A 17,984-nucleotide genomic window follows, 5' to 3' on the forward strand; every position below is an offset into this window, starting at 1 on the left:
TGCACTTAGACTACCGTTGTCTTTATTTGCAATCATACTACATCTTCTTATATTTATATTAAAGTGTTCTAGTCTTCAATTTTAAGAACCTAATTTCGATGGTTTGCACACAAAAAATCATGTCAACAATAACAATTTAATATCAACAACATTGATACAATAATATTAAACAGAACTTTCAATACATTTAAACAATCAAAAAGTGCAAAAGTCGTAACTCTACAACCATGTCATCTCCCTACTAACCTAAAATTGAATATAAACGGTCTCCACGCGGACGCCTCGAACCAATCATATTCTTAAAAATGTATAGGAGGTAAGATAAAAAAAAAAAAAAGCTTATGCATAGTCAATATTAAAACGTATTAGTTACAGTGTTTCATTTATTCTCAAAAGGTTATTAGTAAGTAATTCAGTAGTTTTTGTTTGTTTATGTGTTAAATGTTTGTTTTTTGTTCATTTTTTATATAAATAAGACCGTGAGTTTTCTCGTTCGAACTGTTTTACATTGTCATTTCGGGGCCTATCATGGTGAAATATGCAGTATGGACTTTGCTCATTATTTTAGGCCGTACGGTGACGTACAGTTGTTAATTTCTGTGTCATTTTAGTCTCTTGTACAGAGTTGTCGCATTGGCTATCGTACCACATCTTTTATTTTATTTTAAGAGTAAACGTTGTTTAAATTAGAAAGAGACTGGTACACTTACTATACTTTTTAACATTTTATTTTTGTAGAATGAATCTTCTATGTGTTCTGTTGGTACTTGGTTCAGCCGCAACAGTATCAGCAGTACGTAGTTCTATAAATATCTCCACGCTTTTAGATGTATATACACTTACATGTGGACAACAGTTTTGTAATCATCATGATCACAGTCTACCTGATACGTCACACCATCAACATATTTGCCCATCTTGTGTCTGCGAACCGTATTGTATTCTTTTTGGACTTTGTTGTCTGGATGTTTACCTTTCTCTTAACTTCGAAAGTATAAATACAACGTTCGTTTCATCATTTGACAAAGACTTCGATGCAAAGGAGGAAGATTCTTTTGTTATGAGAGCCGTTTGTCCAGAAAGTGCCGATGCTTTTGTTAAACAAAAATGCGAGGGATCTCACACATTCTCGGAGCAAACGCAACTCTTACCAGTCACTTCAAAAGATACACTATACACATATAAAAATAAGTATTGTGCTGATTGTTATAATGATTCTAAAGTAGAAAATTGGGTATTCTCTACGTCCTGTCCATCATTTTTCGATTTTAATTTCATATCGTCTTACGATGAAGTATTACAAGCAGCACGTGAAAAGAGATGCAAGGCTGGTAGTTCACCAAATGGAATGTATGTCAGAGGATTCCATACTAATCTTTATAAATACGGAATTATATCCTCCTGCAATGTCAGTGGAACATGGAAGACATATGACCCGAGTATTGATTGGGCATGTAAAAACTACGATCGCCTTTATAGAATATTTCGGAATGTATTTTGCTATATCTGCAACCCTCCAGTCATTCTTGGTCCTGTCATTTCACACTGCAACATCACAGGTCTTTGGGACAAATTTGATGATAGATTTATACATGCTTGTGCAAATTTGGATTATACACCTACGACTTATCCATTTAAAAATACGTACTGCTATTCCTGCAACGTTGCATTTAATACGAACGCTGAAACAAAATTTAAAGATAATGTATTAATGGGTCAAATAACAGAAGCATTTATAAATATGACACATTTTATGTATAAATTCAAATATCGTTTCCTAGCAGACGATTTCAATCAAATGGAACTGTATAACATTTCCACAACTCAAAGTTATATCCAAGGAGAACATAATGACATGGGAGACATTTATAAACAGTTCTTTTCAACCACAGGTAATAGCGACTTTTGTACCAACATATCTGACCTTATAAAACCAGATGGCAGATGTTCGTGTGGTGAATATTGTCATTTTAACATTACACACCCTTGCTGTATCGACAGAGTATTTCGACACTCCACAACATGCATAAGCACGGACAGTGGAAATTTTGTAGCATACGACGGTTGTGAAAATGTAGCAAATGGCTATGGCCCTTTGGCAGACAAATGTTTATCAGACGACTCTAATGGAAAGGTTTGGTATTCTACTCCAGTTAGAAGTGAACATCCACCTCATCCTAAGTTTAAGAACATATTTTGTGGACTTTGCCGGCATTTCACAGATAATTCAAAGTCAATGAATAAGTTCACTATCTCTGAATTTGAACCTTTGGATTGGAAGTTAGTGTGTAAGGCCAGCCTACCTATTCCATATCAAAGTTCCTTGTCAGAATTATTAGAGCTCCTACTTTACTCCAACTGTAATTTGTCATATGAAAATACTGACTGTCAGAAAAGCTGTACAAACAATGTAGTTCTGGAAAAACGTGTTAGCAATATTATTAAAAATCATGAAATTGGATGGGCATGTGAAAATTATAATACACCCCCGTATGACATAGATTACTATCATAAGATGAACAATTCCGCTTTGCAGAACTTCTCGAATATTTTCTGTGCTATTTATCAAACTAACACAAATGTATCGTTAACTTTAATAGACAGTTGCAATGTAACGGGTGGTTGGGACAAACATGAAGAACAAATCAAACAAAACTGTTTGCGCTTACCAACTGTTGCCTACCATATGCCTTACAAAAATATATTCTGTAAAATGTGCAACGAAAATTCTAAAGTTTACAATACTAGTTATACGATTGATCCATTATGTGATGTTATCGCTAGCGTTTCACCAATCCCGATCTTTCGAAATTTGTTTTCATTGTCTGCTGTTACTACTGGTAACGATGTACCGTCTTCAACTCAGAAATGCAGAACAGATCAGATGTTTGATAGCCAGCTAGTAAGTACTATTTAGAAGGATCTAGACGAGTTTTACAGAACAATGGTCATAAACTGCAAAAATAAAGGGCAATAAGTAAAGAATTGGGATAATAGGCTAAAAAAAGAAAAAGAATAAAGGGCAATAAGTTAAGAATGGGGAAAATAGGCACACAAAAAAGAAGAATAAAGCATAATGGGGTACTGAAATATAAACAATACCGAAAAATGGACAAACAAATGAAGAATTTAAAAAAATGTAAATAATATAATAATATAAAAACGATGTGTCCCATCTAGACCCTCTATACGGTGGTTTTATTTACTAACTTCTTTCCATTTAGAAAAGTCAATTAACATATTTGAAGTCAGCAAGTATAATTTATTACCAAATAAAAATACTAGGCTAATAGATTGTTACACCGGAAGTTATATTTTGATTACACGAGACAAGCGACTGTCAGTTGGAAGGGTAAAGCAAATACAAAATGGATGAAAATTAAAAATCGACAAGCTGTGACAAATACGGCTAAAGCAATATTACATGTACCTATGGTAGAAACATTTGATCATCGACACGGTGGTTGGGAAACACCGCAATTATTAAACGTGTGATGAAAAACAAATATCTTTTTAGAGGAGTCTAAATACAGCACAATAACATGTTACAAAAAAAAAACTAAAAAGAATATTTTAGCAAAACGCATTTGACTAGCAGATTGAACAACTGGCGTTCTTGAACCCATGTTCTTTAACCCTGCTGACTGCCATCGGCGACCGTCAAATTAAAGAATCATATAAAACGTTCGTGTTTGATATAATATGTTATGTATTGCAAATATAAACAAAATATATTTATTGGCATATTATATATATTTAGTAAGGCCACAAAATGCTGCAATACCTTAGAGTATGATGGACGGAATAATACATTATTTAGCTACCTGTTTCAAATAAATTGTATGTATAGATTATGCAAAGCCCTTTTCCATATTGGCCCTTGTATCATCCCGCGACTCTCATATCGGTCTCCATGCTTTAGCCGAGGGCCGATATGGGTCGAGGGTTGATACAAGGGCCAATATGGAAAAGACATGTTATAATCTATTCATCACATATTTAAGTTTTGCAGAGAGGAGAAAAAGTTCAATTACAACACAATGACGTCACGTCATTTGGAATCAGGACACAATATCAAAATACTCTTTTTCCCCGGGCAATTTCGAGGTTATTGCATATGCAAAACCTAAGGTATTCAAAGCAAATATGTGATAAAAAAAATATTCAGGACGGAAACATATTGAAATGAAAATGAACCCAGCCTTTTACAAGGTTGACACGTCAAAATACGTTTGATTCTTAACGTACTGGTTCACAAATACCACCCAATCTAGACAATTTTCGGACGTAGGGGTCAACCAGTGTATATGTCATTGTTTGTACGTTGTCTTGTTTGTTTGACTGCAATAATATATAATTCCTATAGATAATCCTGATTTTAAAGAACTGGTTGGTAAAACAAGATTTTATGACTAAAATCAATTTCTACTGAAAGTAATCATCAATGTATGCATTTATTAATTCATTCATAATTGATAAAACTGATTTTGTTTTACCTGTCTGATTTTTTATTAGACATTATCTTCATGTTATTTCTTTATTTTCAGGATATGTGTCGAAATATTCTCTGCTTTCCAGGAAGATTACTGGTAAACGAAACATGTATTCCGTTAATTCCCTTTACAACCAATTTGGGTTATAACATTTCCGTAGGATTAGACATGTCCTTATCGGCGAACGTTGACTCACCTTTAGAATTAATGCAAATTTTGCAGCGTAAGATTGTAAACCATCTTAATGATTTGCTGGACTTCTCCTTTAGCATTGAAACGACTGTGTTGTCAGCAAATAGGCCATGCAATGGTAAGGATGTATGGACTAGCGGGAACCTCCACGTGTCAATCTTTATGAAGATATTTAGTCTGTTTCGCGTCAACAGAGCAGCAATGGAAGAACGGTTAATTAGATTTATGAAGTTAAAACTATTTTTGAACTTTCGATGTTTAAACGATCAGTATTGTTCATCAGAATGTGTCTTTAATTTTGACGAGAAGGCTTTGAATCTTCAAACACTTCAGCCGAATTCAAAAACTGATGACAATAACTGTACTTTGTATGAGGTAAATCAAGTTAAAGAGACAGAAAAACACATTCACCAACAAGTCTCCAACCTACTAGAGTGTCCACAAATCCAGTTAAAAGACAATGAATTTAAATCTTATCATGATGGACATCAAATTAAGCTTACTCGTCATAATATCTATTTGAAATATTATGACTTCTTTCAGAGTAGTTCAAACAATACTAGAATCTGTCTTAGTAGGTTTCAGGCACTACTCGAAAGAATCAATAGACAAACAAAGTCCTCTAGATCTGTAATACAACAAATCATGTTATACTGTACTGTTTTATCCCTTGTGGCTTTGACCTTTACATTTACGACTTACTGTTTGTTTCCGAAATTAAGAACACTGCCAGGTAAAAACAAAATGAATCTTACTTTTGTTCTGTTCTTTTCGTTCGGGTTTCTACAATTTGGTATAGATGAAACCAATGACAAAGCTCAATGTGAAGTTCTTGGTGCGTGCATCCATTTTTTCTGGTTGTCTAGCTTCTGTTGTTTGAATGTCTGTTCATTTCACATGTATCGTACATTTAGAAAAACCTCCTCAATCCGAATTGCCGATCAGAATAGGGAGATCAAAGTTTTAATTTGCAATCTAATATACTCATACGGTGTTCCACTGTTTATTGTTGGAATTAATGTCCTTTTGTCCAATACCCTTTGGGACAATGACACATATGGTTATGGCGGGAAAATATGTTTCATTTCGAACAGGATGGGTGTCATTTGCACATTTATTGCTCCTATAACTCTGATTTGTTTTGTCAACGTGGTCTTTTTTATTTTAGCGTCATATGGTATATATACCGCAACCCATGTGTTATCCTCTAAAACCTTCAAACAAAATAGAATAGATTTTACTGTGTATCTAAGAATTTTCATATTGACTGGAGGCTCGTGGATTTTTCAAATTGCAGATTCGTTCTTTACCTTATCTTACTTTTCAGTGGCAGTTTCGTTTCTGAATTCATTCCAAGGTCTTTATTTATTTTTGGCATATATGTGTAACAAACAAGTATTTAACATGTATAGGAACCTGTTTATTTCCTCCAAGAGTAAACAGAAAGCATTTCAGAGGTCAAGAAACACTTTTGAATCATCTCTACGGAGTGAAATACATACCGAAAATAAGAAAACGTAAGTTCATGGGTTTCTGTTACTAATCTACACATCTGACAAACAATTTTAATAAACAATATCGGATAATTGGATAGTTAAGAAATTTAAAATCAAAATTAAAAAAAAAAAAAGAATAAAATTAAAATCTTTAAAGTGTCACAAGGCAAAAAACATATTGCCAAACCCAGAAAGGAAAAAAGCTCTGGAAGAGGTTTGGTGATATACACCCTCAATTGAGTAATTGATTACTTTGTTTGATGTATTAATCTTCCGTTGAGTATTTGATTACTTGGTTAGTGATATTAACTTTCATTTGAGTAATATATTACATGGTTAGTGTTATTAAACTTCCTCTGAGTAAGTGATTATTTGGTTTGTGATATACATTTTCCTTTCAGAAAGTGATTACTAATTAGTAATAGTAATGTTACTTTGATTAAGTGATTATTCATTGTTATTTGGTTAGTGATATTCATTATCTTTTTTAAGTAAGTGATTACTTGGTTAGTGGTATTAACATGTTTTTGAGTAAGTGATTACGTCTTACAGTGATACTGACCTTCCTTTGAAAACATGAGTACTTGGTCTGTGATGTTATTCTTCCTTTGAGTTAGTGGTCACTTTGACAGTTATTTTGATCTTCTTTTCAGTAAGTGATAACTTGGTTGGTGATTCATACCTTCTTTTGAGTAAGTTATTACTTTGATAATGATATTAACTTTTCTTTGAGTAAGTAATCACTTGGATAGTCATTTTAATCTTGTTTTCAGTAAGTGATAACTTAGTAAGAGATACTTATGTTTTATTTAATAATTATTTAACAAAAAAATTGTCACAGAGTAATGGTAACAAGCGTCGTACTTATCAGCTATATAAATCTCAGTATTGTCCTGAGTATATTTAAAACAAAATATGTCTTATATTTTTATTCAGTAATGAAGAACTATGTCAGGTAGTTGCTAAAACCTGCTTTAATACTTTATGTAGAAGAACATTTTTTGAATTTTTATATAGCTGATGTTGATTTTCATACACATAATTATGTAGTTTTATAATTATGTAAAGCATTGTATATAATGAATCCTTTATTATTAGTCTCTCATAATTCTTAATAGAATGGCACTTGTATATGTTTAAGTATTTTTAAGCTAATGGTATTTTACTTTTAGTTTTAATATACCATATGTTTTATATATGTTATCCAATATTTTATGTTATACGCAATGTTGTATATGTTTATTGGAATGTATTACTTTGATAAATATTGAATCTGAATCTGAATCTACTTACCTTCTTTCGACTAAGTGATTAACTGACTAATTTGATAATCATATTAACCTTTCTTTGAGTAAGTAATTAATTGAATGAGCTTTGCTTTCATTTTGTTGAAAATACACTTGAAGCTTTTTATTCTCAGATGTGCACTGTCAATATAAAAACAGAAAGGTAGGTTCTTTACAGCAAGCTTTAAAGATGTTCACTTGTCATGTTTTGGAATTTGTGTTAGATTTTTCGTAAGTCTCTGGTTTATCAATTAGAATGCATTAAACAATGCCCATTGGCCCCTATTTCTCATTTATATATCTTTTACATGTATAATTATAAGCCATGATCTTTAAAATTCTATTTGATTATTTTTATATATTTTTAGAACTTTAACTTGTCAATGATAAAGACAGACAGACAGACAGACAGAATAATTTATTATAGTGTCACATACCAATACAGAACAATATCATACATCATAATATAAGTATGAAAATACAAATAAAATGTTTAATCAAAGTTAAAATATCGGTATCTAGCCATGACTGACTTATGAGACACTTTTGCTTTAAAACTTATTCTAACATGCATTACAAATAAATAAATAAAACTTTTAAATTACATTAAAAAAACAAAATACATACTGTTATACACAATATTTTCTGCGATTAAACATAAAATATAAAGATTTTGCTAAAAAGGGTTGTATACAATCATTTGACATCAGAAAAATAAATTTGTCGTCATGATTAAAATCGTAAAAATTGGGTTAATTGCACTTGCTTTCAAAAAAAAAATCATATCGCAGATCTGCATAAAATTCACAATGCATTAAAAAATATTTTTCGTCTTCTACACAAGCAACTGTACAATATTTACATTTTCTGTCATTAAGAAGAGTTTGTGGCTTGGTGTAACGACCTGTCTCTATATATAGCTAAAGGTAGAGACCCACTTCTGAAATTAGATAAAATACGTCTATGTTGTCTATCATTTACATTTTTGAGATATGAACTTGTTTCTAATACATGTTTATTATAAGTCTATAAGTACGTAACTTGTTACCATTTGGTTCATTTCAATCTTGATACAATTTTTCAACCCACTCTTGTTTTTCGATTTCATACAATTTTGTTTTAATATTGTACATTTTATGTCTGTTGGAATATTGGCTTTCAATGATACCATTTAAACCAAGTTTATGAGCTATGGCAAAACATTTCTTGTCCCACGATCGAGAAATATTCATACCCCACATATGGACCTTGTGTGTAATTCTATAGTCATAAGTATATCGCACTCTTTAAAAAACGGTATGTTTCTAACAGTTCAGCTGATTTTGTTGTTTAAAAACCCATATCACCTAAAACCGCTATATTCGAAGCATTTAATGAGCTCCCCGTAAAAAGTCTACATGCCTTGTTCTGAATTGTTTGAACTTCTCTCCAGTTGTTGTGTCCCCATAAGCCGGCTCCATGTCATAGCACGGGTTCAATAAGAGTTTTATAAAGTTTTGTATAAACATCAAAGGATAAAGCTATGATAACTGTTTAGAGAGAACATGTTTCCGCCAACATTTCAATGGCTAATATCTCGAAAACAAGCTCATTGACCTATAAGATTTGTTTTGCTCTTTTGATTCCTTTATTAATCCCCTATCAATATAAACTAGTGTTTTGAAAAGCTAATTATTTTGTAACAGAGAAGCGAACTCCCTTCAATAATATTTGTTTTCTTCAAATTGCGAATAATGGCAATAAAGAACTGCAGGATACATCAACATATAGTAACATGATCGTATATTGTAAATGTACATAATGTAGCTTATCGTTGTGTTTTATTGATTATACATTTATGCATATTTTGGAATGACGATTTTTACTGTAAAATAATAACATACAAAAAATGTATTTGAGTGTTTTGTTATATTACATGACTTTTTTTTGTATATAATTACATTAGATGTAAGTTTCATTATAATACGTTTATTCTGATTGGCTAACATGTTATTCCGTAAACAATTGCATCAGACAATAACATTTATCATGCATGATGACACGAGGTCCCACAAAAAAGTGCACAGGTGAATTAAATAAAACTGGATAAAAATCGTGTTTTCATGATTTTAGCTAAAAAAAAAATGTAATTATAAGTATTGAATACTTCTTTTTGAAACTTTATAGGGTTGTAAAAGCGTTGACCGTGCGTACATTTTTAGAATGAAGCGCTTCCGCGCTTCATACAAAATGTACTTCGGTCAACGTTTTTACCACCCAATAAATTTACAAAAAGAAGCATTCAATTCTTAAATATAATGTAGTGATTACAATTGTATATTTTTTTTTTTGTTGTTGTTCAAAATGTCGAATTCAAAAAATTAAATTTATGTATTTTGGAATGACGAGTTTTACTGTAAAATAATAACATATTTGAGTGTTGTGTTATATTACATGTATATATGATGTAGTGATTACAATGTATATATTTTTTTTTGTTGTTGTTCAAAATGTCGAATTCAAAAAAATAAAAAGTTTGTCAAAACAATCACTGTTGTTATCCTTTTTTATATATACTAGTACCATTGTTTTATGTTATGAATAACTAATTCAATGTTATATATTTGACATGTTTCGTTACAAATAATGTAAAGCGATATGAGTATGTAAGGACTATTTGCCACTGGACGTCGAGCAGACAACCTACAAAACAATCAGAAAGAAATGTATGGGTAAAGAAAAAATACGAATACATTTGTATTCAATCAAAAGTAAGAGAAAGACTAATTTGATAACTTAATTATATTCTTTTCAATTATCAAATATACATGGTATATACAGAACAGTATTTTTAACGGGCTTTTCGGTAAACAATGATAAAATCTCCAACTTTACGACACTTCGCAGGATTCGTGGATTTTGTAAGCGTCTGTTTGAAAAACTATTGGAACTGCTCATATCATTTCAATTAATTAACTACATAATTCTAAAACGTTCAACAAATACAAGTTTTATATAAGTGTGATTTTATTTTAGAGGGCCGTAATTCATTGTAATTAGCCTGTTTTAAAAGTGAATCAAAATCTATTCGCCGAGCGTATTGAGGCGAATTTTTTTTGGCGAGGGAGCCGCTCAAGGCCCCCAGAAGCTCCGAGAAAAATAACTCAAAACCATGCATTGTGAGCGTTTCCCGGACTCTTTTTTACATTGATACGTAATTTTTAGTGGTTTTTTTTACAATATTCTGGTCTCAAAGCAAATATATAGATTTATTGTAATTTATTATAGACTTTAAGGTTTTAGAGACAACATTAAAAGGCCGATATGTAGGCTAAGGCAAATATATAGATTCATTGTAATTTATTATACACTTTTAGGTTTTAGGGACAACATTAAAAGACCAATAGGTAGGATAAAGCAAAAATCGTAATTCTCATAATCATTAATTCCGTATCTGTCTGTATTGTCTTAAGACATTGGTGATTTTTTTTTTATGACTGGATTAAAATATAGTGACAGTGCAGTATTATACTTTTCGTACTAGTAATGCTTGAGTCGACACTAGGGACCATCTTGACCTTGTTTCATAGTATTATTGATTCTTTCATTGTTCAAGACCCTTCAGCGACTATCAAAATGAAGAACAGAAATAACAACCCTGACCAATTTATGTATTTTTTCTATGCATTGACTTTGTGTGCGATTAAGTCCCGTGCACGTTTACTCCATTTTCCTGTATTTTCTCTTAAAGGATCCGAACACGACTTAAAGAAGGTTTTCAATGTTAAAACATGTCAGCTGTCAAGTTTGGACATGCTTTGATACTATATATGCCCTTTCATTGTAATTTATTATAGACTTTTAGGCTTTAGGGACAACATTAAAAGACCAATAGGTAGGATAAAGCAAAAATCGTAATTCTCATAATCATTAATTCCGTATCTGTATGTATTGTCTTAAGACATTGGTGATTTTTTTTTATGACTGGATTAAAATATAGTGACAGTGCAGTATTATACTTTACGTACTAGTAATGCTTGAGTCGACACTAGGGACCATTCTGACCTTGTTTCATGGTATTATTGATTCTTTCATTGTTCAAGACCCTTCGCTGACTATCAAGATGAAGAACAGTAATAAAAACCCTGACCAATTTATGTATTTTTTTCTCTGCATTGACTTTGTGTGCGATTAAGTACCGTGCACGTTTACTCCATTTTCCTGTATTTTCTCTTAAAGGATCCGAACACGACTTAAAGAAGGTTTTCAATGTAAAAACATGTCAGCTATCAAGTTTGGACATGCTTTGATACTATATATGCCCTTAAATTTTTACTAGAGAACATTTTTGTTCGCTTTGGAGATTCCGTATATCGTCAAGTTATTGGAATTACAAAGGGGACTAACTGTGCACCACTTATTGCGGACCTGTTTTTGTATTGCTATGAGTTACAATTTATGACAAAAATCAGCAAAGACCAATCGAAACAACATCTGATAAACAAATTTAATAATACTTTTAGTTATTTGGATGACATTTTGACTCTCAATAATGACGACTTCAGTATGTATACTAAAGAAATTTATCCTGTTGAAATTACTTTAAATAAAGCTAATACGAACAATGACCACTGCCCTTTCCTCGATCTTGATATCTATATCACTAACGGAAAGTTTAATACTAAAATTTATGATAAAAGAGATGATTTTTCATTTCCTATCGTTAATTATCCATTTTTAGATAATGACGTTCCCTTGTCACCATCTTACGGTGTTTATATATCTCACCTTGTACGATTCGCCCGTGTATATAACAATGTTTTAGATTTTAACGAGAGAAATTTATGTATTACTGAAAAATTATTACACCAGGGTTTTCGATATCACAAACTAGTCAAAACATTTACTAAATTTTATCATCGGTATATATAAGGACATCATTCGTAAATATAGCTCAACATGCAGACTTCTTATACGTTTAGGTATTTCACATCCAATTTTTTATGGAAATATTCTTTATAAAGCACAAAAATGTCAGTATTCACAGCAGAAATTAAAGCAACCTGTAAATAGACTTATTAAGAAGGGATATAGTTACGATACTGTTGTCAAGTCATTAAAGATTGCATATTTTGGCGTTAATATTGATTCACTTATAGGGTCTTTGCATCGGAACTAAACACATTTATTCAAAAACCAGTTGTTGGCATGACACGGGTTATGTTCTTCTCATATATGTTATGATGGTATGATACTAAACCCCTAACGGGAAGGATTGTGCCTGATATTAAAATGATGAAATCATAATCTTTCAATCAGTTTAATTGAAGTCTGGAGCTGCCATGTCAGGTAACTGCTAGTAGTCTGTTGTTATTTATGTATATTTTTCGTTTTGTTTCTTTTCTTTGATTACATCTTGTGACATCAGACTCGGACTTCTCTTGAATTGAATTTTAAATGTACGTATTGTTATGCGTTTACTTGTCTACATTGGCTAGTCAGTAGAGGTGTAGGGGAGGGTTGAGATCTCATAAACATGTTTAACCAGCCGCATTTTTGCGCCTGTCCCAAGTCAGAAGCCTCTGGTCTTTTTTAGTCTTGTATTATTTTATTTTATTTTCTTGTGTACAATTTGGAAATTTGTATGGCGTTCATTATCACTGAACTAGTATATATTTGTTTAGGGGCCACCTGAAGGACGCCTCCGGGTACGAGAATTTCTCGTTACATTGAATACCTTTTGGTGACCTTCTGCTGTTGTTTTTTTTTCTATGGTCGGGTTGTTGTGACTTTGATACATTCCCCATTTCCATTCTCAATTTTATAATCTACAAAAAAGAGCCTGTTTGTATTCTTTGATATTAAGTTCAATTCTCCATGAAGAAACAACATTTTTATATTGTTCAGTTGCATCGTATCTGCTGAAAATATTTTCTCGCACAATGTCTGGACATCTGTGAACATGCAACACTGCCAAACCAAACATTTACAAATGAAAATCAACACTTAGACTATTGTCACAAAGTAGGACAATAAATGAACAAAAGGCAAACTCGGGTACAGATAAGACACAAATAATAGACCATCAACACTGAAAACTAAAAGTAAAATAGAAACATGGATCACGAATTACATGCAGGGGCGAGGTCAGAGAGTGAAGATAACTTGCTTCTTGCAAGAAACTTGTCGTAAAAACAATCTGATATGAAGACAAGTTTTTGTTTCAACTTTTTTCAATTTTGAAAATTTTAACCTGAGTTATTTGCCTCATTTGCCTCCATGTAGTAACGGGGATAGTTAATTTGAAAAATGATAGCAGAAAGCCAATTGTACACTTGAGGTGTTTAAAGTATATTTTATTAGTTGAAAAACGCAAACCGGAAGTCTAGTCTGACTTAAAATTTCGTTCAATGACGAAAGCAATATCCGGAAGCGAGGATAACAAATGCGGCTATGCATGGTACATATAGGACACAAACGCATGATGATTAATTTATCGTTGAAGGAAGAGAAACGATACACACAATGAGGCCTTTTCGTTTAATAGTATAGTCAGATGCGTAAATTTGTTTAGCCACTGAGCTTATTCAAATGCATTGTTTTCCTACTTCTTGAGTTTGCTTTCTTCCATTATATGAACAACTTAGACCATTCAAAGGCCCGGCCCCATATTAACCAAAAGGCCCAGCCCCATATATTAACACAAATTTAATCTTGGTTAATATGGGGCCGGGCCTTTGAATGATCTAAGTTGTTCATTTAATGGAAGAAAGCAAACTCTGAAAATAGAACAAAAATGCAAATAATGGATTAATGACTTTCAATCATTAATTTTAAACAATCATTATGGAGCGATGCCAAGGATACATGACTCGTGCCAAATAAAACTATTTTAACACAAATCATTGGCCAGATGGAGACATCAGACAGTGTTGGAAATCATTAGACAATTTATTAATAATTGAAAATGCCATACGATACTATCTATTTATTTAATAATAAGTGTGGACACAGATCAGTGTGGATAGTTTATTTTAATGTTTGACAATGTTTTTTGACATAGAGAGTTCTCGGACTAGTGAAAATATAAAGGATGTATACAACATGTAACAAGACTGGTGAACATATAGACGGACTTGTGTACACAGATAAACTGTTCATGCAATAGCATGGATTAGTAGTGATTTTGATCAGTTGAAAAGGGTAAAAAAAATTGTTGGTTTAAAGCGATTAATCGGAATTATAGTCACCTTAAAACCTTGTTCCAATAAAAGTAAACTATTCTGTAAAAAAAATTTTGGTGGCGGATACTTCCAATATACAATTATACGATATAACGTGCCGCTGAAAAAGTTACATTTTCCAACTTGAAAATATAGGAAGAATTGGACATACGATAAAAAAAATGTACGATAAAGTCAATAAAATTCCAATCACTTATTAAATAAGAAGTGTTTTTTATGTATATTTTTACACCTAGTGACTCGCCGTAAGTAAACATAATTATGTATTAATTAACCTGAGCCTCAGATCTAAGCTCCGATCAAAGGTTATATTTTCGCGATTTTTATCGTCTCCTCGGAGACGATTTTAAGAATTGAACGATGGACAGTCAGTGCGTGAATGCTTCTTACTACCTGATTGGAAGATATTACGAGACGTTAATAATCAAAGTTTATTGATTGGTTAGGACAATTCAAACCTAGTAAATACCCTTCAAACCCGTAGAGTATCGGATGTGTCCCCTCAATTTTTGCAATTAGATTTTGTCTGGTCATTAATCATGCATATTCAACTTTTTTCTATAAAAAGCCGAATCTTATGGTAACAACAGTGTTAAACGATAAATACTAGTTCATAACGTGTGACATCGGGTGTGTGGTAAAATTAGTTGATTGATATTCTAAATGAATCAACCTACAAAGCGAGAACACTTTACATTTTCATCAGCTAAGAGACAGCTAGCCCTTTTTGAAAGACTAATACTTGTGTCTAGTATATATATATATTGATTCTCGTCCGCTACTGTGAAAAGGTTACATTTTTATCTACGCAATACATGAAAAGGTAAACATTTATTAAAGTCAAGATTATATGAAGAATATGGTTAGGTATCGGACCACAGCTCCACCCCAATCATTTAAACAATGTAGTGGTCCCCGGAAATAGCTTGACAATTAGGGAAATATGTTTTACAAACCGTGATGATTAAAATCAGTTGATATTATTAAGGTAAATGCTTATTGAAATTTTTTATACATATTAAGTTATATTTTTCGAATGATGAGCAGACCAATTAAAGGTGTGGTTGACCGATATGTAACGTTTTTGCAACAAATGAACACTGTCTATAATAGTTCTAATCGTCAACACAATCCCAGCTTCTTTTTCGGTTCGGTTTAAAATTGATAATGGAAATGGGGAATGTGTCAAAGAGACAACAACCAAACCAAAGTTCAGAAAACAGCCCAAAGCCACCTATTGGTCTTTAACACAGCAAGAAAATCTCGCAACAGGAGGCAGGCATCAGCTGAACCCTGAACAGAAATATGCACTTATTCAGTGGCCATGGACGCATATACATAACTATGCACATTCATTGTTCTAAACTCATGTTTTTCTCTGACTGTTAACGACGTCTAACACTAAAACAATTTGATGTTGGATGTGTACTGATTGATAATTTTGTATTTAATTTAGATTTATTCATGATTTTTTTTTAAATTAAATTAGCTATAAACCAGCTGCCATTACTTGCGATTACTCTCAGATTTGTACTTAGTGCCTTTTGTTGCAGGGATGTACAAGTACCCGGCAACGTGCACTCAGTGTTTTTGTTAGATATAATACTTTCTATATGTTTCCATGAGTTAAGCCTTTTTCAATTGATTTTTGAGTTCGATCTGATGTTGTGTTGTTACACCAATGTCCCAGGTTATGGGTGGGTTTGGATCTCGCCAACATGTTAAACCGTGCCACATTATATGTGTATATGTCCGTCCCAAGTCAGGAGCCTGTTATTCAGTGGTTGTTGGTTGTTGTAGTGTTACAGTTACTTTTTGTTCATTTTTTGAACATAACTTAGGCCGTGAGCTTTCTAGTTTGAACTATTCTAAATTAATAATTTCGGAGCCTCTTATAGCTGACTAACATTCGCGTAGCTACGTTTTACAGTACATCAACTTTCTAAGTCTTTCTTCAACTGCTTGTAATTTCGTATAAAAATGACAAAGTTGGTGTCATGTTTATATATTTGTTCATTTTCATTCAAAGTCTAAATCTATCGTGATTTCTATACTCGCTTTCCTTTCTTAAGGCAATTTTTTATGTACTTAGATTTGAAATGTGGTTTGCATTTTAAAACAAAATTATAACTGTTTAAGTTAAAGTTTTAATATATCTCAATAACTTTGTCAAGCAATCGTATACTTTTACGATAGCTGGACAAAAACTGTTTATGGTCTAAAGAGTATCCAGCGCATCACGACGAAATTATAAATGATGAATTTCCCCGTAATTTATGGATTTTTAAAAGGAATTTCTTGAAGTATTTACATTCTGAGGTTAAAATTTGGTACATATACATTTTTTGTAAAACCGTGGTCAAAGTTAATGAAACTTTCTTGGAGGAAAACCCGTATTCTAAAAAAACAATTATAAATAGATTAAACAAAAAAATAACCATTGTGAATCTAAGGAATGTTGTTATATATGAGTTTTCAATGACAGGAATGGTATGTCATTCTCGATAACTTTAAAACTTCCGGAGGCTCATCACCCGCTCATCTACTAACAGCTGGTTCATTGGCCTGGATCCAATAGGGTCTTTAGGCCCCGACCGAGGTTCGGGCGTACACTTGAAAATGACCTAGATATTACACTGACTAAGCATGCTGTGTGTGCTTTGCTCATTGTTGAAGGCCGTATGGTGACTTTTGGGTCATTTGGTCTCTTGTAAAGAGTTGTCTTACTGGCGATCACACCACGTCATTAGTCACACAAATCTCCGAAACATATCAATGAACTAAAAGAGTAACACAGGCCAGAGGCTCCTGACCTGCGACAGACTAAAGAATGCGGCGAGGCAAAATTTGTTTTGTGACATCTCAACCCTCTCCTATACATATTGCCCAATGCATTTAAAAATTTAAAAATAAAGAAACACACTGCAAAACTGCATGCTTCTAGTATTCTTTTTCAATAAATATTCTTTCAATTAATACCGGTACTTATCGACTTAAATATAAGCCGACGCATTAGATGAAATGAAAGATGACCGCGAAATCGCAGTACAATTGATTTGTGTAAAAACAGGGGGTTTAAATTTCGCGGGCAAACGAAGACTGAGCATGCGCAAAAAGATAAAATTTGAGAAGTACAAAACACTACATTCTCAATGAAATCGGTATCTTTCTATATTAGTATAGATAATGTAATTAATTAAATGAGAAAAGAACAATACTTATTAGTGTTTTATAGTAAAACTATAGTTATCGTCAATCTATTACATTAAACTCAAATTGTAAGAGGATTGAAAG

General features: G+C 32.3%; 1 protein-coding gene across 1 annotated transcript; it reads left to right on the top strand.

The window, feature by feature from the left end:
- Nucleotides 1-305: 305 nt before the first annotated feature.
- On the top strand, nucleotides 306-6,596 carry LOC134722865 (uncharacterized). The gene is made up of 5 exons (XM_063586497.1): nucleotides 306-316; nucleotides 739-2,902; nucleotides 4,548-4,589; nucleotides 5,229-5,418; nucleotides 6,583-6,596. Exons 1-5 carry the CDS (start codon nucleotides 306-308, stop codon nucleotides 6,594-6,596), a joined length of 2,421 nt encoding a protein of 806 aa, XP_063442567.1.
- Nucleotides 6,597-17,984: the final 11,388 nt, after the last annotated feature.

Source organism: Mytilus trossulus, chromosome 6, assembly GCF_036588685.1.
Source record: "Mytilus trossulus isolate FHL-02 chromosome 6, PNRI_Mtr1.1.1.hap1, whole genome shotgun sequence".
Classification (NCBI taxonomy): domain Eukaryota; kingdom Metazoa; phylum Mollusca; class Bivalvia; order Mytilida; family Mytilidae; genus Mytilus; species Mytilus trossulus.